At 50.0% G+C, this 24,555-nt stretch overlaps 1 protein-coding gene across 1 annotated transcript in view; it reads right to left on the reverse strand.

Moving 5' to 3' along the window:
• Positions 1-24,555, reverse strand: part of PWWP3A (PWWP domain containing 3A, DNA repair factor) — a gene marked incomplete at its 3' end in the record, with an annotated part of 223,337 nt that overhangs the window by 119,175 nt on the left and 79,607 nt on the right. The window contains exon 5 of the mRNA XM_082248367.1: positions 15,328-16,035. Within this exon, the coding sequence (XP_082104493.1) occupies positions 15,328-16,035 (708 nt within the window). The remainder of the gene's footprint in view (positions 1-15,327; positions 16,036-24,555) is intronic.

A 24,555-nucleotide genomic window follows, 5' to 3' on the forward strand; every position in this document is an offset into this window, starting at 1 on the left:
AAAACCCCCTGGACTCACACCAGGCAAAGTATGCTTTCCAAGTACGGTAGTAGATCTTTCCCGAAGAGGCTTTTCTAGCCTTGATCAAAGTGGGAATGACCTCAGGGGAGAGACCCCTGTCCTTCAGGACCTGGCTTTCAACAGCCAGGCCGTTAAAGCCAGCGACTGTAAAGCAGGATGGAATATCGGCCCTTGAGACAGAAGGTCTTCTCGAAGCGGCAGGCGCCATGGAGCGTCGACTGCCAGATTGACGAGGTCTGCGTACCAAGACCGGCGAGGCCAGTCCGGTGCCACCAGAATCACCGTGTGCGGTTCCGAGGCTAACCTGCAAAGGAGCGTGGACAGCAGCTGAATCGGTGGAAAGGCATACATCAGACGATACTGATGCCAGGGCGCCACTAACACGTCCGCCTGAGGATCGCACGTTCTTGCCACAAACCTTTCCACCTTGTTGTTTAGACGAGACGCGAACAGGTCCACATCTGGGGAACCCCACTTCGCGCACAACATCTGGAAGACATCCGGATGAAGGGACCATTCTCCCTGGTCCAGGGTCTGGCGACTCCGATAGTCCGCCTGCCAGTTCTCCACCCCCGGAATGTGAACTGCCGTTATCACCGGAACGTGCGTCTCGGCCCAAGACAGAATGTCGGCCACTTCCCGAGCCGCTCGGGCACTCCTGGTGCCCCCTTGATGGTTGATGTAGGCCACCGCGGTGGCATTGTCCGTCTGAACCCGAACTGGACGGCTCTGAAGCCGCTCCGACCAATGCCGAAGGCAAAGCTTTATCGCTCGCAATTCCAGAATGTTGATCGGAAGGGAGGACTCCTCCTCCGACCAAGTCCCCTGGGCGGACAGAAAGCCCAGGACACCACCCCAGCCCGACAGGCTGGCATCCGTGGTGACCACCGTCCACAACAACGGACGGAAAGACTTGCCCCCCGACACCGTCGGGGACTGGAGCCACCACAGCAGACTCTGTCTGGTGCGGTGACTCAACAAGATCCGCAGATCCAAGGACTGCGGACGCCCGTCCCACTTGGCCAGAATCTCCGCCTGGAGACCCCGCGTGTGAAACTGGGCATAAGGAATCGCCTCGAAGGCTGAGACCATCAACCCCAGACATCTCATGCATGTCTGGAGGGACGAGCTTTGGTTGTCCCCGAGGGCCCCGACCTCGTCCTGAAGCGTCCGGAGTTTGTCCTCTGGAAGGAAAACCTTCGCCTGAACAGAGTCCAGAACCATCCCCAAATAGGGAAGGCAAACCTGAAGGACACAGAGTCGACTTCGGAATGTTTATGGTCCAACCGAACTCTTGCAGCGTCTGCACCGTGGTGGACAGGTCGGCCATCAGGCTCTGGCTGGCATTGGACCGTATGAGGAGATCGTCCAGATACCCCAAGACCGCAATGCCCTGTGCCCGCAACAGGGCCAGGACCGGCGCCAGCACCCTGGTAAAAACCCGCGGAGCCGAAGCGAGACCAAAAGGTAATGCCACGAAATTGGTAGTGTTCCTCCGCAACTGCGAATCGAAGGTACCGTTGCTGACCCTCGAAGATGGGGATGTGTAGGTACGCATCCTTCAGATCGATGGAGGCCATGAACTCCCCCGGACTCAGGGCAGCCACCACTGAGCGCAGGGATTCCATGCGGAACTTGCGAACCCGCACAAAGCGGTTCAGAGCTTTCAAATCCAGAATCGGACGCACCTTGCCCTCCTTTCTGGGCACAGTGAACAGATTGGAGTAAAACCCCCGAAATCTGTCCCGATGAGGCACCGGAACAACCACTCCTTGGGCCCGCAGGTCCCGCACCGCCAGATGCAGATCCTGCAAACGCTCCGGAGACAGCTGAAGATTTGAGGGAAAAAATCTGCCCGCTGGCCGAGAGAGAAATTCGATCTTGTAACCAGATTGAACGATTTCCTGAACCCACCTGTCCTGAATGCGGATCAGCCAAGGTTGGAGGAAACCGCGCAGACATCCCCCCACCCCAGAAACGGGTGAGGGCGCCCCTTCAGGCGGAACTGGCGTGGGTTGTCGAACCGGACTGGCCGGATTTTTGCTTACCCGCCCACGGCTTCTTCTGGGAGCCCTGGCCCTTGAAGGGCTTGCCCTTAGATTGTGACTGAAAGGCACGAAAGGACCCCTGGGAGGGCCTAAACGCGGAATTCCGTTTGCCACGGAAAGATTTGTGCTTGGGATTCTGGGGCACGAGAGTACTCTTGCCCCCAGTAACACCCTTAATCAGAGTATCCAAAGCCTCGCCAAAAAGGCGAGATCCCACGTAGGGAAAATCGGCCAACGTCTTGCGAGAAGATTGGTCCACCGACCAATTCTTCAGCCATATCAGGCGACGGTTGAGCACCGCCACGCCAGACAGGCGTGCAGCCAAAGGAGCTAAATTCAAGTCCGCATCACACAAGTACATGACGCCTTGATGGATTTGATCCACCATGGCCAATGTGGTAGGCGGAGCCGAATCAGCCACCAGGGTGCGCCTGAGCACCTTCGTCCAATCGGCAACCGCCTGGGCCGCCATAACCGAAGCAAAAATAGGTTTTAGCATAGAACCAGCAACCATATAGGCATGATGGGCAAGAGACTCCAACCTCCTGTCCGTAGGGTCCCGGAAAACCGGAGTATCCTCAGAAGGAATCTCAGTAGCTTTGTTTAAAACGGCTACCGCGTGATCCACCTGAGGCGCCACACACCAACGCTCGTCGGTGGATGGCGCAAATGGATAAAGCAGTTTAAACTTATTCGGCACTGTAAAGGGCTTCTTCAAATTGCGCCACTGCTCATTAACAGTATGGTGAAATTCAGCAGGGCAGGGAAAAACCTGCGCTGATTTGCGGGTCCTTTGCGTCCCAAAAGAGGACACCCTAGCAGGAGCAGTGGGCTCATCCTCCAGGTGCAACGTATCTTTAATGGAGGCAATCAGCTCATACATGAGTGCAAGCTCTTCAGGCGAGCCAGGGGGAGAAACATCAACCCCTTCCACCTCCGCCTCCCCCTCAGACCCCATAGGGTCCAGAGATGAGCGAGACCCTGAGAAGGGCACGCCAGCCACAGCAGCCACATCGCCCTCTGAATCAGAGGAAATGGATAACCTGGCCCTTTTTGCGGATCGTTCAGCCATCAGCATATGCACCTGAGACACCAATGACGCCACTACCGTGGCCAGATCAGCCCCCTCAGGGGGTGCAGCAGCCCCCTGGTCCCCCACCAGGGCGGGGGGAAACTTGCTATCCCGAGAATCCATGCCCACAGCAATGAAAGGAAAAAAAGGGTACTGTCCCTTTAACACCACGGCGAGCGCAGCCCACCGTACACTACTGTATGCACCGATCCCGCAGGGATAGAGAACACTGAACAAGGAATGACAGGACAATGAAGGAAAAACCTGGAGAGCGCACAAACAGGCTGCTGCCACCGATCGCTGTCCCAGAGAAAGAGGAAGTGATGCAATAACCGGCTGACTTATATAGCCTATGAAGGCTCCGCAAAAATGGCCGCTCAGGCTGAGGGATCGAGGCTACAAGAAAATGGCATCGAGGCTCGGACGAGCGCGGCCCGCCAAAATGGCGGCGATCGGCGCCAAAACCACAGCGCTGTACAGGACAGGGCCTTCCATAGCAATTACTGCAAAAAAATGGCGGGCCGCAATAGCGGTCGCCGCTCAGACATGTCTGTCCATCTGCCCCACAGAATCCACAGCAGAGCGGGAGGGCCCCCCCCCCCCCCCTCGCAGCCCACAAAGGCATGCATCCATACAGGGATCTGACAGGGAGCCCGCATAGTACACAGACATGGGGGTACACACAGCCACAGACTGACACCCACACAGATGGTCCCCACACAGAAGGTGCTTACCGTACCGGATGGCGTGGGGAGCCGTCTCAAGCGACAAACCGCTATCAAGATGACAGGGAGTGCCGCAGCCAGGACGCAGTGGTTTGCAGCACAAGACCGCAGAATGGCGTCCAGTGAGGTAGCCACCTCACAGGCAGCATCCCTGCAGCGAACAGGAATGGGTCGTTCATAGCGCCAGGGCGAACCATAGCTGAACGCTCGATGGCAGGCTGGGGATCCATCTGGCCCTCAGCCCTGGGATCCAGGGCGGCCAGTCCGAGACCCAGCTCCGCATGATCATCTTCATCCGAAGATCCCTAAACTAAAGCTGACAAAATAACAGCTAGTAAAGAAAGAAAAAATACTTGAAATAAAATCAAAAAAGGGTAGAAGGCTGAGACTGAAGCCCCAGCACAGGAAAGCCTGCTACTCCTAAGCTAGGCAAGATCAAACTGAGTTGGGAATGCTGGTGCAGGGAGGTATTGACTAAGGGGACAGCCCCTAGGGGTGTGTCTATGCTAAAAGCTTTTGTTATTAACAAATCTTGTGCCTAGCTACTCCTGCCGAGCAAAGGTCAATACCCATTGGTGAAGACTTGGGGGGGGGGGGGGGCGGCGACTGTCGGAGGACGTAAGAGAAATAAGCTTTCCATGTACGGTAATAAATCTTACCAGATTATGCTTTTCTAGCCTTAGTTAAGGTAGGAATGACCTCTGAGGAGAGACCCCTGTCCCTCAGGACCTGGCTTTCAACAGCCATGCCGTTAAAGCCAGCGACTGTAAAGCAGGATGGAAGATCGGTCCCTGAGACAGTAGATCTTCTCGCATTGGCAGCCGCCATGGAGGCTCGACGGCCAGGTGAATGATGTCCGCGTACCAGGACCAGCGTGGCCAGCGCCACCAGAATCACCAATATTGGTTCCGAGGCCAACCTGCGAAGGAACCTGGACAACAATTGAATCGGAGGAAAGGCATACATCCAATGATACTGATGCCAAGGCACTACCAACGCATCCGAGGCATCTGCCAGAGGATCGCGCGTTCTTGCCAAGAACCTTTCCCCCTTGTGGTTTAGCCGAGACGCAAACAGATCCACATCCGGGGATCCCCATTTCGCACACAGCATTTGAAACACCTCCGGGTGCAGGGACCATTCCCCCTGGTCCAGGGTCTGGCGGCTCAGGTAATCAGCCTGCCAATTCTCTATACCTGGAATATGAACTGCCAATATTGCCGGGACATAAGTCTCGGCCCAAGACAGAATACTGGTCTTTTCCTGGGCCGCCCGGGCACTCTTGGTGCCCCCTTGGTGATTGATGTAGGCCACCGCAGTGGCATTGTCCGTCTGCACTCGTACAGGGCGGCCCTGAAGACGGTCCGACCAATGGAGCAGGCACAGCCTGATCGCTCTCAATTCCAATATTATTATGGGGAGGGAGGATTCCCCCACTGACCAAGTGCCCTGGGCAGACAGGTTGCCCAGGACTCCACCCCAGCCCGACAGGCTGGCATCCGTGGTAAGTACTGTCCACAGCAACGGCCGGAAGGATTTTCCGTCTGCCACCGCCGGAGACTGAAGCCACCACAGAAGATCCACTCTGGTTTGGTGACACAGACACTCTCAGATCCAAGGACTGCGGGAGTCTGTCCCATCTGTTTAGGATCTCCGCTTGGAGAGACCTTGTGTGAAACTGTGCGAACGGAATCGCCTCGAAGGCTGACACCATCAACCCCAGGGCCCGCATGCAGGTCCTGAGTGATGAGGATTCGTTGTCCCGGAGGGCTCTGACCTCGTTCTGTAGGGTCCGGAGCTTGTCCTCCGGCAGAAACACATTCGCTTGAGCAGAGTCCAGAACCATTCCCAAATATGGGAGACGAACCGAAGGAGACAAAGTCGACTTCTGTACGTTGATGGTCCATCCGAACTCCTGAAGCATCTGCACCGTAGTGGACAGATCGCGCAGCAGGCTCTGGCTGGCACTCGACCTTAACAGGAGATCGTCCAGATATTCCAAGCCCGCAATGCCCCGAGCCCGCAAAAGGCCCAGAACTGGAGCCAGCACTTTGGTAAACACCCTTGGAGCCGAAGCGAGACCGAAACGTAACGCCAACAAACTGATAGTGTTCCTCCGCGATGGCGAATCGGAGGTACCTCTGATGACCCTCGAAAATGGGGATGTGCAGATACGCATCCTTCAGGTCGATAGAGGCCAGGAACTCGTCTGGACTCAGGGAGGCTACCACCGAGCGGAGCGATTCCATGCGGAACTTCCGAACGCGTACAAAGCGGTTCAGAGCTTAAGTCCAGAATCGGACACACCTTGCCCTCCTTTCTGGGCACGGTAAACAGATTCGAGTAAAACCCCCGAAACCTTTCATGATGAGGCACCGGAACGATCACCCCCTGGGCGAGAAGATCTTGCACCGCCTGATGCAGGTCCTGTAACTGTCCTGGGGTCAAATGAAGATTTGAGGGAAAGAATCTGTCCGCTGGCCACGAAAGGAATTCGATCTTGTAACCTGATCTAATGATTTCCTGAAACCATCTGTCCGGAATTCGGAGCAGCCAAGGTTGGAGGAAACCGCGCAAACGTCCCCTGAAACGGGTGAGGGCGTCCCATCAGGCAGAAGCGGACTGGGCCGCCGCACCAGCCTGGCCGGATTTTGGCTTGCCCGCCCAGGGCTTTCTCTGGCCACCCTGGTCCTTGAAGGGTTTCCCCTTGTTTTGTGCCTTGAAGGCACGAAAGGACCCCTGATTTGGTTTAAAGGAGGGGCCCCGCTTAGCGCGGAAAAACTTGCCTTTAGGATTCTGGGACAGCAGAGTGCTCTTGCCCCCAGTGACCCCTTTAACCAATTCATCCAGGGATTCCCCAAACAGGCGAGACCCCGCATAGGGGATGTCAGCCACCGTTTTTCTCGAAGTCTGGTCGACCAGCTCTTTAACCATATCAGGCGACGGTTAATCACCGCGACACTGGACAGGCGCGCAGCTAATGGGGCCTCATTCAAGGCCGCATCACACAAATACATGACTCCTTGATGGATCTGGTCCACCATCGCCACAGTAGTAGGAGGAGCGGAATCAGCCATGAGGGTGCATTTTAGCACCTTGGTCCAGTCCGCCACAGCCTGAGCCGCCATGACAGAGGCGAAAATGGGCTTTAGCAGGGAACCCGCCACCATGTAGGCATGGCGGGCAAGGGATTCCATTCTCCTATCCGTAGGAGCCCTAAACACCGGAGAATCCTCGGTGGGTACTAGAGTGGCCATGTTCAATCTGGCCACAGTGTGATCCACCTGAGGGGCCACACACCAGAGCGAATCCGCAAAGGGATAAAGGAGTTGAAACCTTTTTGGCACCACAAAGGTGCGTTTTAAATGACGCCATTGATCATTCACAGTAGCGTGAAACTCAGCGGGGCAAGGAACACCTGCGCCACCTTGTGGGTCCTGTGTGTGCCAAAAGAGGACACAATGCCCGGAGGATTGGGCTCATCCTCTAAATGTGTTTCTTTAATGGCAAGAATCAGCGCATCCATAGCTGCGCGGTCCTCGGCCGTCCCAGGGGGGGAATCATCCACCCCTGCAAACTCCGCCTCCCCCTCAGACTAAGAACGAGACCCCTCAAGGGGTACGGCACCTATGGCAACCATATCAGATTCAGAAGACAAGGACAAACGAGGCCTTTTCCTGGCAGCACGTTCAGACATCAGAATCTCCACTTTGGAGTTGCCACTGAAGCAGACAAAGTAGACAGAGCAGAGGATTCAGAGGAACCTGAATCCCCCACGAGGGCTGTGGGAAATTTGCTGTCCTGAGAATCCATGTTAAAAACAATATCTTTTTTTTTTTTTTTAATATAAAAAGGTACTGGCCCTTTAAGCGCGCCGCAGACCCCCGCAGCACACCGCTACAAAGACTGTGAACACACAGACCCTCAATCAGGATAAATTGATAGCCAGAAGGATTGCACAAGTAAAAAGACAGCAGACAGACCCCCACAAGTGTTACCACCGCAGCCAAACTCTCCAGAGTAAAAGGAAGTGATGTCACCGCAGGAGGCTGAACTGAGGCTGCACGCTAAGGAAAAATGGTTGCCAATAGAAAGTAATGGGAGGCTTCGGTAAAATGGCCGCTGACATGTGCTCGGAACAAACACACACAAGATGGCACCGCAAGGCGCCAAAAAACACCCCATACAATGCTGTATAAGCGCCCATAGTGAAGCCAGACATGCTGCTCACACCTAAAATGGCGGACGGGCAGTTTTTAACCCCGCAGCGGTCGCCACACGTGTCTGTACCTCCAAAAGGAACCCTAAGGTGACACAGGAGAGGGACCCCCACAAACCCACACAGCGCACACGCTGTGAGAGAAAACCCCCGCAGGGACCGGGATCAGGGAGCCCAAACACGCACAGACATGAGGGGATAACACAGACACACAGGACTGCCAGCCCCAGAGGCCCCACACAGAATGTACTTACCTGTACCCGATGGCATGGGGTGCCTCTCATCGACGGGAAACCCCCCACCCTCAGATGGCAGGGGTGCCGTCAGCCAAAAAACGCAGGACGCCAACAGTGCACGGAGAACCGTGGATGAGACGTGCAGACGAGGTAGCCACCTCGCAGGCTGCATCCCTGAGGACAGGGATGGGTCGCTTGCGAGGCCAGGGCGAACACAAAGCCTTCTAAACGCTCGATGGTGGGCTGGGATTCCATCAGGCCCTCTGTCCTGGAAAACCAGGACGACCAGTCCGACTCTCAGCTCCGCAAACGCCGTCTTCATCCGAAGATCCGACTAAGGCTGACAAAATAAACAGCTAGTAGTGCAAAGAAAAAAACCACATTTGCAGTAAATAAAATCATAAAATAGAAGAAGGCTGAGACTAAAGCCCCAGCACAGGGAAGTATATCTTACTCCTTAACTAGGCAGAAGACAAACTGAGTTGGGATGGCTGATTGCAGGGGGTATTGGACCAGTGGGACAGCCCCCATGGGTGTGTCTATGTAAATGCTTTGTTTTTTAACAATTCTTATGCCTAGTTACTCCTGTGGAGATGAAGTCAATACCCCATTGGTGAAGACTGTATGAGTGGGCGGCGACTGTCGGAGGACGTAAGAGAAAAAAATGAATTTTTGTAAAATCTTTCCTGTAAAATTCCTTTCTCTGAGTCCTCCGACAGTCGCCGCCTCTTCATATTCGTCACTAATGGGGTTATTGACCTTTGCTCCGTAGGAGTAGCTAGGCAACAGAATATATTAATATCAAAGCTTTTAACATATCCCACCCCCAGGGGGTGGTCCCCTCAGTCAATACCTCCCTGCTTCCTGCATACCAACTCAGTTTCAGTAGAATAGCAGTAGAGTACATAAACAAACCCCAAAAGAGGGGCGGGGGCGGCGACTGTCGGAGGACTCAGAGAAAGGAATTTTACAGGTAAGATTTTACAAAAATTCCGTTCTCTTACGTCCTCCGACAGTCGCCGCCTCTTCATATTCGTCACTAATGAGGACGTCCCATAGCAGTGTAGACATGAGGGGTGGGAAAAAAAGCAGCCGCGCCTAAAGCAACGCAGTACCCACATCAGAGAAAGGAACCTTACCAAAGTAAGAGAACCAACTGGGCAACAGGAAAAAAACGTGCTCAACAGGAGCAACAACCCAGGAAAGAACAAGTAACCTAGGGGTAAAAACACCCCAACAGCCAAAGGCCCAAACCAGGGACCCTAAGGCACTGCCGCACTAAGAACTTTGCCGCCAAAGGAAGCATCTGCCGATGCCTGAACATCCACTTTGTAAAATTTTGAGAAGGTGTGAACGGACGACCAAGTCGCCGCCTTACACACCTGGGCCACAGAAGCCTGATGACGATAGGCCCAAGACGTACTCAGAGACCTGGTAGAGTGCGCCTTCACAGGAAAAGGAGGAACCTTCCCCTTCAAAGCATAGGCTTGCACAATGGTCTGTCTGATCCATTTGGCGATGGTCGCAGCCGACGCCACCATGCCCTTCCGAGGTCCCTCAGGAAGGACAAAGAGAATCCGACTTGCGAAAGGATTCAGTCGATGACAGGTAAACCCTGATCGCCCGGATAACATCCAAGGAATGCAAAGCCACCTCCTTCGGATGCTTAGGCTTCGCGCAAAGCGAAGGCAGAACAATATCCTCATTGAGGTGAAATTCCGAGATCCTCTTCGGAAGAAAAGACGGGTTTGGTCGCAAGACCACCTTATCCAAGTGAATCACCAAATACGGAGATTTGCAGGACAAGGCCGCCAGCTCCGACACCCTGCGAGCCGAAGTGATCGCCACCAAAAAGGCAACCTTCTTAGACAACAGAGACAAGGAGATCTCCCTGATATTTTCAAAGGGAGCATGCTGTAACACGGACAGAACAAGGTTCAAATCCCATGGAGGCAAAGGCTCCCTCCTAGGAGGGACCAAATGTCGCACCCCTTGAACAAAGGCGCTAACCAAAGAGTTGAAAGAGAACGGCCAGCGCAGAAATCTGACCCTTAATCGCGGCCAACGCCAAACGCTGGTCCACGCCCATTTGAAGGAAAGCCAACACCCTCGACACCGAGTACGAGCGAGGGGAATACCCCCTGGACTCACACCAGGCAAAGTAAGCCTTCCAAGTACGGTAGTAAATCTTCCCTGAAGAGGCCTTCCTAGCCTTGATCAAAGTGGGAATGACCTCAGGGGAAAGACCTCTATCCTTCAGGACTTGGCTTTCAACAGCCAGGCCGTTAAAGCCAGCGACTGTAAAGCAGGATGGAATAAAGGTCCTTGAGACAGGAGATCTGCTCGAAGTGGCAGACGCCACGGAGCGTCGACCGCCAGATTCACAAGGTCTGCATACCAGGACCGGCGAGGCCAGTCCGGTGCCACCAGAATCACCGCGGGCGGTTCCAAGGCCAATCTGCGAAGCAGCCTGGACAGCAGCTGAATCGGTGGAAAGGCATACATCAGACGATACTGATGCCAGGGAGCCACTAACGCGTCTGCCCGAGGATCGCACGTTCTTGCCACGAACCTTTCCACCTTGTTGTTCAGACGAGACGCAAACAGATCCACATCTGGGGACCCCCACTTCGCGCACAACATCTGGAAGACATCCGGGTGGAGGGACCATTCTCCCTGGTCCAGGGTCTGGCGGCTCAGATAATCCGCCTGCCAGTTCTCCACCCCCGGAATGTGAACTGCCGATATCGCCGGGACATGCGTCTCGGCCCAAGACAGAATGTCGGCTACTTCCCGAGCCGCCCGGACACTCCTGGTGCCCCCTTGGTGGTTGATGTAGGCCACCGCTGTAGCATTGTCCGTCTGTACCCGCACTGGACGGCCCTGAAGCCTGTCCGTCCAAACGCAGAAGACAGATTTATCGCTCGCAATTCCAGAATGTTGATCGGAAGGGAGGATTCCTCCTCCGACCAAGTTCCCTGGGCGGACAGAACGCCCAGAACACCACCCCAGCCCGACAGGCTGGCATCCGTGGTGATCACCGTCCACGACAAGGGACGAAAAGACTTGCCCCTCGACACTGCCAGGGACTGAAGCCACCACAAAAGATCCCTTCGGGTGAGATGGCTCAACGACAACCGCAGATCCAGAGATTGCGGACGCCCGACCCACTTGGCCAGGACCGCCGCCTGAAGCTCCCGTGTGTGAAACTAGGCGAAGGGAATCGCCTCGAAGGCCGAAACCATCAATCCCAGACACCTCATACACGTCCGGAGGGACGAGCACTGATCGTCCCTGAGGGACCCGACTTCGCACTGAAGCGTGTGAAGCTTGTCTTCCGGCAGGAAGACCTTCGCTTGAACAGAGTCCAGGATCATCCCCCCCAGGTAAGGAAGACGAACCGACGGACACAGCGTTGACTTTGGAACATTTATCGTCCAGCCGAATTCCTGCAGAGTCTGCATCGTGATGGACAGGTCGTTCACCAGGCCCTGACTGGTCGCGGACCGAAATCAGGATATCGTCCAGATACCCCAGGACAGAAATGCCCTGGGCTCTCAATAAAGCCAGAACCGGCGCAAGCACCTTGGTGAAAACCCGCGGAGCCAAGGCGAGACCAAAGGGTAACGCCACGAATTGGTAATGATCCTCCGCAATGGCAAACGAAGGTACCTCTGGTGACCCTCGAAAATGGGGATGTGAAGGTATGCATCCTTCAAGTCGATGGAGGCCATGAATTCCCCCGGAACCAGGGCAGCCACCACCGATCGCAGGGATTCCAATGCGGAACTTGAGAACCCGCACAAAGCGGTTCAGAGCTTTCAAGTCCAGAATCGGACGTACCTTGCCCTCCTTTCTGGGCACAGTGAACAGATTGGAATAGAACCCCCAAAATCTGTCCCGATGAGGCACCGGAACCACCACTCCCTGGGCCCGCAGGTCCGGCACCGCCAGGTGCAGATCCTGCAAGCACTCCGGAGTCAGTTGAAGGTTTGAGGGGAAAAAACCTGCCCGCCGGCCGAGAGAGAAACTCGATCTTGTAATCAGGTCGAACGATTTCCTGAACCCACCTGTCCCGAACGCGGTACAGCCAGGGTTGAAGAAAACCGAGCAAACGTCCCCCCACCCCAGAAACGGGTGAGGGCGCCCCTTCAGGCCACATTGTTATGGGCAGCGGATCCGGACTGGCCGGACTTCTGCTTACCCGCCCACGGCTTCTTCTGGGAGCCTTGGCCTTTGAAGGGCTTGCCCTTATAGTGCGACCGAAAGGCACGAAAGGACCCCTGAGAGGGCCTAAACGAAGCATTCTTCTTACCACGAACAAACTTATTCTTGTGAGATTGGGGCAAGAGAGTGCTCTTACCCCCAGAAATACCCTTTATCAGAGTATCCAAAGATTCGCCAAAAAGGCGAGATCCCGCGTAGGGCAAATTAGCTAAAGTCTTGCGGGAAGATTGGTCAACAGACCAACATTTCAACCATATCAGGCGACGGTTCAAGACCGCCACACTAGAAAGACGCGCAGCCAAAGGAACTAAATCCAAGTCCGCATCACACAAATACATGACACCCTGATGAATCTGATCCACCATAGCCAAAGTAGTCGGTGGGGCAGAGTCAATCACCAAGGTGCGCCTGAGCACCTGCGTCCAATCCGCAATAGCCTGGGCTGCCATAATGGAAGCAAAAATAGGCTTCAGCATAGAGCCAGCAACTGTATAAGCATGACGGGCTAGAGATTCCAACCTCCTGTCCGTCGGGTCCCGGAACACCGGGGTATCCTCAGCAGGGATCGCAGTCGATTTATTTAAAATCGCCACCTGAGGCGGCACACACCAACGCTCATCAGTAGCTGGTGTAAAGGGATAACGCAGCTTGAACCTAGTCGGCACAGCAAAAGACTTCTTTAAATTGCGCCATTGCTCATCGACCGCACGCTGAAATTCCGTAGAGCAAGGAAAAACCTGCGATGTTTTGCGCTCTTTTTGCGTCCCATAAAAGGACATCAAAGCAGGAGGACATGGTTCATCCTGCAAATGCAGCGTTTGCTTGATAGAAGCAACCAACTCATCCATGAGTGCAAGCTCTTCAGACGAGCCAGGGGGAGAATTATCAACCCCTTCCACCTCAGCCTCCCCGTCAGACCCCACAAGGTCTAGGGATGAGTGAGACCCTGAGAAGGGCACTCCAGCCATAGCAGCCCCATCGCCCTCTGAATCAGAGGAAATAGACACCATGGGCCGTTTTGTGGATCGATCAGCCACCAGCATCTGCACCTGAGCAGCTAAGTTTGCCACAATAGTGGCCAGATCAGCCCCCTCGGGGGAAGCAGCAGCCCCTTGGCCCCCCACCAAGGTGGGAGGAAAACTGCAATCCTGAGAATCCATGCCCCAGCAAAATAATTAATAAAGGGTACTGCCCCTTTAAGATCGCGGCGAGCGCTGCCCACCGCACCCACTGAATACACCGACCCCCACAGGGACAAGAAACTGGGCAAGGAATACAGGAAAAAAGGAGATATAAAACCTGGAGAGATCACACAGGCTGCTGCACCGATCGCTGTCCCAGAGGAAAAGGAAGTGATGCAAGACTGACCGCCCCTATGAAGCCTATGCAAGGCTACACAAACATGGCCGCTGGGCTGAGGAATCTTAGGGCAAATAGAACATGGCGCCGACATGTGGCCTGATCGATCGCGCTCAAAAAAGGCGGCGTTTGGCGCCAAAAACGCCGTGCAGTACCTCACAGGACCTGCCACCATGATTTTGCCTCAAAAAAATGGCGGATCGCTGCACAGCATGCCTAAAATCTGACTGCTTCACTATGACACCCAGCAGAGCGGGAGAGCCCCCCCTCACAGCCCACACACAGGCAGCAAGTCCACACAGGAACTGACAGGGAGCACAGCAGCCACACAGACATGCAGGGTCACACAGTCCCAGACTGACACCCAAATAGACAGGTCCCCACATAGAGTTACATTTACCAGTCCGCATGGCGTGGGGAGCCTGCTCCAGCGACCAAACCGCTGAACTGAGGACAGGGAGTGTCGCAAGCATGATGCAGTGGAGTTGCGGTGCGAAACCGCAATGGCATCCAGTGAGGTAGCCACCTCACCGATAGCATCCCTGCAGCGAACAGGGATGGGTCGTTCAATATGCCAGGGCAAAACCTAAGCTGAACGCTCGATGGCAGGCTGGGAAGCCCCTGGCCCTGAGCCCTGGGATCCAGGGTGGCCAGACAGACCCAGCGCTGCACGATCATCTTCATCAGAAGAAACTAACGCTGAAAATAAACAGCTAAGTAAAAGAAAGAGAAAAAACTTCAAATAAAATCAAAAAGAGAAAAGAAGCTGAGACTAAGAGCCCCAGCACAGGAACAGGAACAGCCTGCATACTCCTAAGCTAGGCATTAGAAACTGAGTTGGTATGCAGGAAGCAGGGAGGTATTGACTGAGGGGACCACCCCCTGGGGGTGGGATATGTTAAAATCTTTGATATTAATATATTCTGTTGCCTAGCTACTCCTACGGAGCAAAGGTCAATAACCCCATTAGTGACGAATATGAAGAGGCGGCGACTGTCGGAGGACGTAAGAGAAATACCAGTTTTTCTCACAGGTGATCCCATAATCTCTGTTCTCAGCTGCATAAGGGCTGGGGGGAGTAGAAACAGCTGCATACTGAATTTGTGTATGTGTCAGGACAAGTCTGATCATTGGAGAGCAGGCTGAGTTCCCAGCATAGCTAGAGAACTGACCACAATGTGTTCTCCTGCTTAGTGTGGTCAGTTTTCCATAGGAAAGCAGAGGGACTGGCAGGAACACCAGGGATTTCATGCAAAGGAGAAATACAAAAAGATTAGGACTTTTCCATACAAGTACATGGTACAGCAGGCACATATCAGGAATATAAATGTTGGGTTTACATATTCTTTACAGCAAGAGGTTATGGTCTAGGTTAATCAGTCCACATTATGCAAGTAATGGTATATTCACTTTGTATTACCTGTGTCACTGAAGCTGAAGTCTGGCAAAGGGAGTTTGTTGTATTTGCTCTTTCTGTGGGAATCATCTTTTTCTGTATCCTGTATGGTGGTGGGCACCTGTACAATGTCCGATTTTGTAGGCTTTGAAACAAGGCATTTGGGATGCCTTTTTCCATTCCTTGCGTTTTTTTCATCCGGATCAGGTGACGTGACATTCTGTATCTCCTTTGCAGAGGAATGATGGCTCTTAAGTGTGGCCTTTCTATTCTTAACTTTTTCAGACTTCTGCTCTTCTGTAGTTCTGCTGTTAACGGACACCGTTTTGGGTACAGTTTTTTTCCCACCAGGAAAACTGCCTTTTTCTGTGCTGGTCTCTTCCACCCTTTTTCTTTTTCTTCCAACTTCTATGTCTGTCTGGGTGGGTTCATTAACTTTGGGCTTATCTGATGTCCTAAGACGAAGGGAGCGTTTAGGTGTTTTACCATCTTCATCTATCATGGTAGAGCCTGAAGCTTCTTTCTCCGTAAGGTTTTTTCTTGAAGATGTGCATTTATTTCCGGCCTCATGTTTTACTGCTTCTCTGCAGGTTTCAATAGCGGCTGCATTTATGCATTTTTGCAAGCGCGGACTTTTTCTTGCAGACGCCTCTTTTGAGAGGCTCATGGCTGTGCTGAGCGCACGTCGATGATTTAGTTCCTCAACAGTAACTTCAAGATTTTTAGATCTGTCTGCAGGAAAACAAACATGTTCTTAGAAACCTATAACAAATATTACCAGGTTATTCAACTTTAAATAAAAGAACAGGATTTGTTTCCTCTGTGTGACAAAAGGCCTAGCAATGCATGCAAGAAAAAAAAAAACATCAGGTGAATCGTGTAACCATCACCGCTTGCCAGACCCACCACAGTACATTTACAGCAGCAGATCAGCTCATACAGGCACAATCACGTACCTGTCTGTCTTGGCTTTCTTCCAGGTGCACACGGACCCAGAAGACTGTGCCGTCATTCGCTGCAGCACAAACTGATCAGCAGGTTCTGGCCAATGATTGGCTGGTCGCTGATTGGCTCATCATATGACAGAAGAGAGCCCTGTGTTGGTAAACACAGGGCTCTCTTCATACAGCAGCGATGTGCCGTTTATTTTTTCCTCCCTGAGGTAAAAACCAGAAAAGTGCATGGTAAAAGCAGTGCACAGTACACACACTAAACATTTTTAGGCACACATTTAACCCTCTGAGATGTTAACCCCTTTCAAGCTAATGTCATTAGTACAGTGACTAGTGTGTATTTTTTAGCACTGATCACTATATTAGTGTCACTAGAGATGTCAGGGGTAGTCAGTCTCCCCCCCCCAGTGTCAGATTGCCCACCGCACTATCACAGTCCCATTATAAGTTGCTGATTACTGCCATTACTAGTATAAAATAAATAAAAATTCCAGTATCTATACCATAGTGTGTAAACACTATAAACTTTAACGCAAACCAATCAATATTCATTAAGCCCACGTGCACATTGGTCCGATTTGACATGTCAAATCGGAGGCAATTGCTGGCAATGGCACGGTCCGAATCGGTGCGACGCTGACTTTGCGGCGCCGCAGAGATTCCTAAAGGTAGTTTCTGTACTACTTTTGGCGATTTCAATAGACATCTGTGCAGGAACGCGCACAGATGTCTGTGAAATCGCCCCTGAAGTCAGACTGAAATGATGCCTTCTTGAAATCATGTGAGTTAACCTGAACACAATTTCAAAAACAGCCCTAGTGTGAACCTGGGCTTACTGGGATTTTTTCTTTTTTTTTTACCAATGACCTGTAGCAGAATACATTTTGGTCAACACAGACTCATACCTGAAGTTTAGCAAAAAATACCACACTTGCAACAAATTGAAGCTACACTGAACAAAGGGTGTGTTCCCTTACGCACCATAAACCATAGATATTTGAAATATAACTTTTATTCATTCCTATAAAACTTTGTCTGGATTGTATATATGTACAAAAAGGGAGGGTAGGTATATTGGTTGGCCAATAGTCTACTAATTAAGTAATAATTGAGTGCACACAATGATGAATAATCAAGCCGAAAGAAGATCGTTGATGGGAAAAGAGAAGTGAAAATAATTCCTCTCCTCGAATTGTGCCCGTTTAGACAAGATGGTCTTTAGAAATCTAGGTAGCCTCACACCACTAATTATGCTTGCTCCTCTTACTTATCAGGTCAGTCTAAAAGCTCTAAGGCTCTATTTTTTTCTCTCATGTGTATCCTAAATATCTTCTCTTATAGCAAAGCTATCCACTGGAGCTAGTATCTGTATGATCACTGCTCACAAAGCTAAATGGCTGTCTGACATTTGAAGCAGCAAATATTACCTGCCTGGTCTGAATCTGAAGGCTAAAAAAAGCTGTTCAAACCTGCCTCATAAGGAATCTCTCTCATAAGCTCTCTTGTCAAGTAAGTCTCAGAGAATATAGCCTATCAGAATCTGGATAGCTACGCACTATTAAATTGGCTGGCTACTCTTTCTCATCAAGCCTTTCTAATATCTACTGCTCCCAAAGTAGAATGGCTGGCTAACAATTAGACTGACAAATGTTGTCCTGCCTAGTCTATCTCTGAAGGCTAGAAAAGCGGATAAAGCCTGCCTAATCAAAAAACTGAATGCTATTAGCACTGGTAAAGCCTGCCAACCCTAAAAAAACACCCTCCCCACAAACCATGCTGTACCCCAAAAAAACTAAAACTCTACATGTTTCGATTAGTAAATAAGCATCCTCAGGAGTGAAAAATAAATGCACCAAAGTAAAAGTCTCAAAAGATAAAGAAAATGGAAGGGACCAAATGATCCCCACATGGTTGGAGTCACAATTTTTATTTTGACGAAGCTTAATTTACTAAGCGAAACATGTAGAGTTTGTTTTTGGGGAGCACTTCTGATTTGGGGGTACAGCATGGTTTGTGGGGAGGGCGTTTCTTTAGCGTTGGCATGCTTTGCCAGTGCTAATAGCATTCAGTTTTTGATTAGGCAGGCTTGATCAGCTTTTCTAGCCTTCAGAGAGACTAGGCAGGACAACATTTGTCATTATAATTGTTAGCCAGTCATTCTACTTTGAGAGCAGTAGATATTAAAAAGGCCTGATGAGCAAGAGTAGCCAGCCAATTTAATAGTGCATAGCTATCCAGATTCTGACAAGCTATATTCTAAGACTAACTTGACAAGAGAGCTTATGAGAGAGGTTCCTTATGAGGCAGGTTTGAACAGCTTTTTTTAGCCTTCAGATTGAGATCAGGCAGGTAATATTCAATTGTCAAACAGCCATTTAGCTTTGTGAGCAGTGATCATACAGATACTAGCTCCAGTGGATAGTTTTGCTATAAGAGAAGATGTTTAGGATAGATATGAGCCAGAGAGATAGAGCCTTACAGCTTTTAGACTGACTTGATGAGTAAGAGGAGCAAGCATAATTAGTGGTGAGCGGCTACCTAGATCTTTATAGACCATCTAGTCTAGACAGGCACAATTTGAGACTCCATAGGAGAGAGTAATTGTTTTCACTTTTCTCTTTTCTTATTATCTATCTTCTTTCGGCATGATTATTCATCATTGTGTGCACTCAATCATTAGTACACTATTGGCCAACCAATAATCCCACCCTCTTTTTGTACATATATACCGTCCGGACATTTTATAGGAATGAATAAATGTTAGATTTCAAATACCTATGGTTGATGGTAAGGGAACGCACCCTTCGTTCAGTGTAGCTTCAGAATATATTTTGGCCAAAATTTATGAAGAAATTCAATTTTTTTTAAATGTTTTTTAATGAATAGGTTTTATAGCAGAAAGTAGAAAATACTAGTTTTTTTTTTTTTGCAAAATTTACTTTTTTTTTTCCATTTAGATCATACAGAAAAAAAAAAAAAAAAAAAAAAAAGAAACAGCGGTGATAAAATACCGGAGAAAGCTCTATTTGTGTAAAAAAAAAAGTTATATAAATTTTGTTTGCATACAGCAGTGTTTTTCAACCTTTTTTCAACCAAGGCACCCTATACAATCTGGCAGAATCTCAAGGCACACCAACCAAAAATGTTGAAAAATCGTATCCATTCGCTTCTGCGTGCAAGCGCAGAGGGTAGGGGGCGCTTTACATTTTTTTGTCTTCTTTATTTTACTTTTTTTCACTGTCTCTTTGATTTTTATTTTTTATCACTTTTTTCCTATTACAAGGAATGTAAACACCTCTTGTAAAAGAAAGAAGGAAGAAAAGTCTACTTTATGGAGAGATCTGGGGTCAAAGACCCCAAATCTCTCCTTTACTTTTAAAAGCAGAAAAAAAACAAAAACTGGATTTTTGTAAGAACTTACCGTAAAATCCTTTTCGCTGTCCATTGACAGACGTAACTCTTCTGCTTCTTATACCATAGGGTTATGCTGCTTTCTACAGGAGTAGTACAAGGCAGGAAAAAATTCACTGACAGGCCTACAGGGGCTGTCCTTCACGGCATAACCCCCCACACACACTCTCCCACAAAGCCAGTTTCGTAGCAAGCAGTGAAAAAGAACACAAACCATCCCCATAACAGAGGGGTGGGTGCTGAATCGGTCAATGGACTTCAGAGAAAAAAGGATTTCATGTTAAGTTCTTACAAAAATCCAGTTTTCGCTATTGTCCACTGACAGACGCAGCTCTTATGCCTCATATCATAGGGATGTCCCAAAGCAGTGTAGGCATGAGGGGTGGGAAGAACGCAAAAAAAAAAAAAAAAAAAAAAAAAAAAAAAACAACAGGTAACGCTTTTCCAAAGGCTAAACATAGCCAACTGGGTAACAAAGCTCAACCAGGAACCACAGGAGCTTACCGATAGAAAGCAAATATAAACCCCTGAAAGAGAAAAACAAGTCTCTTTAAACAGCAGCCTGTAAAATTTGGGGCCAAAGGATGCATCAGAAGATGCCAATAAATCTACCTTGTAGAATTTTGTAAAAGTATGCACGGACGACCAAGTCCCCGCCTTACACACTTGAGTAACAGAGGTCTGATGAAGAAAAGCCAGGGAAAGAAGGAATCTGACCCTTCCAACGAATAAGCCTGTACAACCACCTGCCTAATCCATCTGGATATAGTCGCAGCAGACGCAGCCAAACCCTTATGAGATCCCTCAGTAAGGACAAAAAAAAAAAAAGTCAGATTTCCTAAACTGTGGCCAACTGGTAAACCCTGATCGCCCGAACCACATCCAGAGAGTGCAAGGCAATATCCTTGGGATGCTTAGGACAGAGTGAAGGCAAAACAATTTCTTTCTTTAAATGGAAATCAGACACCACTGCAGGAAGAAAAAACTGATTAGGTCAGAGAGCCACTTTATTTCTGTGGACAACCAAATAAGGCAAACGACAGGAAAGCTCCGCCAACTCAGACACTCTGCAAGCAGAAGTAATAGCCACCAAAAGGCAACCTTCTCATAAAACAAAGGCAGAGATATGTCCCTATATTCTCAAAAAGAGGCTTTTCAAGAATAGACAAAACCAAAGTAAAATCCAGTGGAAGCAAGGGGGATAGTCTCGGAGGAGCCATACGACACACCCCTTGAAGAAGGGTGCGAATCAAGGTATTAGCAACCAACGGGCGTTAGAAGTACATCACCAAAGCCGACACTTGGCCCTTGATCATGCCCAAGGCCAAGCATTGCTCAACTCCTTTCTGCAAGAAAGCCAAGACCCTAGCCACCGAAAAAAAGGGAAGGGTGCAATTATTGTGATTCACACCATGAAATATACATCTTCCACGTGCAAAGTTAAAACTTTCTGGAAGTCGCTGTTCTAGCCCTCAGCAGGGTAGGTAGCATCTCTCAGCACCTGGCCTTCAACAGTCATGCCACTAAAAACCGCGACCGTAAAGCAGGATGGAGAATCGGCCCCTGGGACAGCAGGTCCTCCCTCAAAGGCAACAGCCAGGGAGGCACGACGACCATCTTTACCAGGTCTGGAGCCACCAGAATCACCGAAACAGTCTCCACCATCGTCCTGTGGAGAAACCTCGACAGCAGGTGTATCAGAGGGAAGGCATAAATCAGTCGATACTGGCTCCAAGGAGCTATCAATTAGTCTGTGGCGTCAGCCAGAGGATCTCTAACTCTGGAAATGAATCCTTTGCACCTCTTTGTTTAGCCGAGATGCAAACAGGTCGACCTCCGAGGTGCCCCAATGGACACACAGGAGACAAAATACCTCTGGATGAAGGGACCATGCCCCGTGAACCAGAACCCGACGACTCACGCAATCCGCTTGCCAATTCTCCACTCCCGGAATGTGAACTGTGGATAGAGCCGGAACCTATCTTCCACCCACGTCAGAATCTCGGCCACCTCCTGGGCTGCCCGGGCTCTCTTTGTGCCCCTTTGATAATTGATTTAGGCCACAGTCATGACATTGTCCAATTGGATCCGAACCGGGAGACCGAGCAGTCGATTTGTCCATAAATCAGACAAATCTCGATTGCTCCGAGTACCAGAACATCGATCGGTAAAGAAGACTCCTGTCGAACAGACTACCTGGGCACAGGGGTTGGCCAGCACCCTGCCCCAGCCCGACAGGCTGGCATCCGTGGTGACCACCGTCCACAGCAGTGGTAGAAAGGACTTGCCCTGACTCCAGGCAGGCTACTGAAGCGCCCAACAGAGCACTGACCTCGTGAGTTGCTCAAAACTTGCCATCCTGTCTAAGGACTGTAGATCCTTAATCCACTTGACAATGATCTCCTTTTGCAGAGGCATGGAATGAAACTGAGGGAATGGGACCCCCTGGAAGGTCAACACCATCAGACTCAGGGCTCTCATGCATGTCGGTAGAGAAGAGAGATCCAGCAGCAAAATCGGATTTCTCCCTGCAACTTCTGAAGTTTGTTCCAGGAAGACCCTCGCCAAAGGGGAGTCCAGAGTTAGTCCCAGGTAATCCAGTCGCACTGACGGGGTCAGTGCAGATTATTTGAAGTTGATGATCCACCCAAACTCTTGAAGGGTCTGAACCGCGGTTGACAGATGGCCCAAGGCTGGGTGAGAGTTTGCTCTCAAAAGGAGGAGATCGCAATCCCTCTTTGCGCAGCAACGCCAACACCGGGGAAACCTTAGCTCTGGGAGCGGAGGCAAGATCAAAGGGTAAAGCCGCAAACTGAAAGCGCTCCTCTGCCACTGCAAAACGGAGATATTTCTGGTGTTCCCCATATATAGAGATGTGCAGGTGCGCATCTTTGAGGTCAATGGAGGCTAAAAGATCCCCCTGATCTAAAGACGCTACTACCCACTGAATGGATTCCATCCGAAACTATGGATTCAATCCGACGACCAGTCAGGCCTTCCGGGCGGACATAGCCAACAGCCCGATGTCTAGATCTATTCCCAGCCATTGATGGTGTTTGGTAATTTAGAAAGATATGTTAGGCAACTTTCCAAATGAAGTCCGAATGAATCACAGACTTGTCACTCTTTTTTGAACAGAATGTAGGTATTCCACAAGCATTGATAAAGAAGATGTCTGAAGATCTTCTTATAGTACTACTTCTGCTGTTTCCTCATTGCTGGGTAGAATGTCATTTTTTGGTCGGCTCTGTCGAAACCTCCCATGGTGTTGTAGTCTATCACTACTTGTGGCTTCATTACTTCTTTCCCACCTTCCGTGCGTGCCATAACAGTGGAGGTATTATGAATTGTACTCATTAGGCAAACATCTTTCTTGTCCCGCCATCGCAGTGCTATCATTTTGCCTTTCTGGCAGGCAACCATTTTTCCTGTCTTGAGCTTTTTTGCCAAACATTGGCGGCATGTCACGCCGGCTAGCCCTTACGATTCCATAGGCATCAGTTTTGTTGTGCAGTAGAACCTTCCATAGGTATCAGTTATGTTTTGGGGGGGGGAGTATCCTTTTCCACCCATCTATTCTAGAATACCCCCATTAGGGGCTATATATTGAAGGTAGGCTGCAGCCAGTTTAGTTAATCCACAGCGCGGATTTCTCTCTTTCATCAGTTTTGTTTTTCAGTAGAACCTCAAAGTTCAGGAGATGATTAAAAAGTTGTCAGTTGTTACACAATAGCCCTGATTTAGCAATGGGTCAATTAGTGAAAGAACAGAAGATGTTGCCATTCCATAATTGCTGTACTTTTGATCAAATGTCGTTCCTTTTCCAGTGTAGATCACTGAATTCCAAATGTAGCCAGTTGACGATTTGCATAGCATGTAGAATTTTACGCCAAATCGTGCCCTTTGATGCAATGTATTGCACCCAGCTGAGCCTTCCCTTGTGGACCATTAGACTTTTCTATGCCGATGTCTCTTATTGGAACATGGCTCCGTTGGAAATTCTGTAGAATCATTTGATGTACTTCTGAAATTTTCTTTAGTTTTGGTGCAGGATGAAGAGTTTCATCAAATTCTTCATTGTTTTCGAAGTGGAGATATTTCATTATGAGGGAGAATCTGTGAAATGACTGTGCCAAAGAATGGAGTGGCAAGCAATGTATTGGTTGTCCAATACTACTTCTGCAGGGCTTTCCCCACCACGCCCTGAAGAATTATTGGGCCCAGAAATTTCCAAATGTCCTCTTTAGTCACTGGTTCCCACTTTCTGCATCTTGAAAACTTCTGATGCGTAGCCAATTGTTGCTCTTTGTACCGGTAACTATTTTTTCAATAACCTCCTCGGTCAGAAATAATTGTAGGTGTGCCAAAGGGTTGCCATGGTCAACATCAACTTTCATACCAGTTGCTCCAGTAAATTGGAATCTTGGGGGCACTGCCTGATCCGTACTGCAGTCAATAGAGCACCAAGTTCTCACATCGCTGAGCTCAGTCACAGAATCGTGGCTGTCGTCACTTTTAGTACCTGATGACAAATTCTCCCACAAATCACCATCGCTCAGTTCTTCAAACCATTCCGATTCATTGTCGCTGCTTTCAAGTTCATCTAAAAGCGCTTTTGAGCTAAAAGAATGCTTTTTGGATGCCATGGACGTTCTAAATTTTCCAGGCACAAAGTACAGGCAGGGCACTGGAAAAGACACTAGGTGAAAACCTGTGGTAAAATGATTACAGATTACACTGTATCATGTCATTTGTTTTAGGGATAGACTGATATGGTTTTTTCAGGGCCGATACCGATATTTTGGCCATCGCATATCGGTATCGGCCGATATGGGCCGATATTTTGTACATTTAAAGTTTTGAAAAATAAAGACAATTTTTGACACAT

This window comes from Pelophylax lessonae (assembly GCF_965119305.1).
Source record: "Pelophylax lessonae genome assembly, chromosome: 1".
In the NCBI taxonomy this organism is placed as follows: Eukaryota; Metazoa; Chordata; class Amphibia; order Anura; family Ranidae; genus Pelophylax; species Pelophylax lessonae.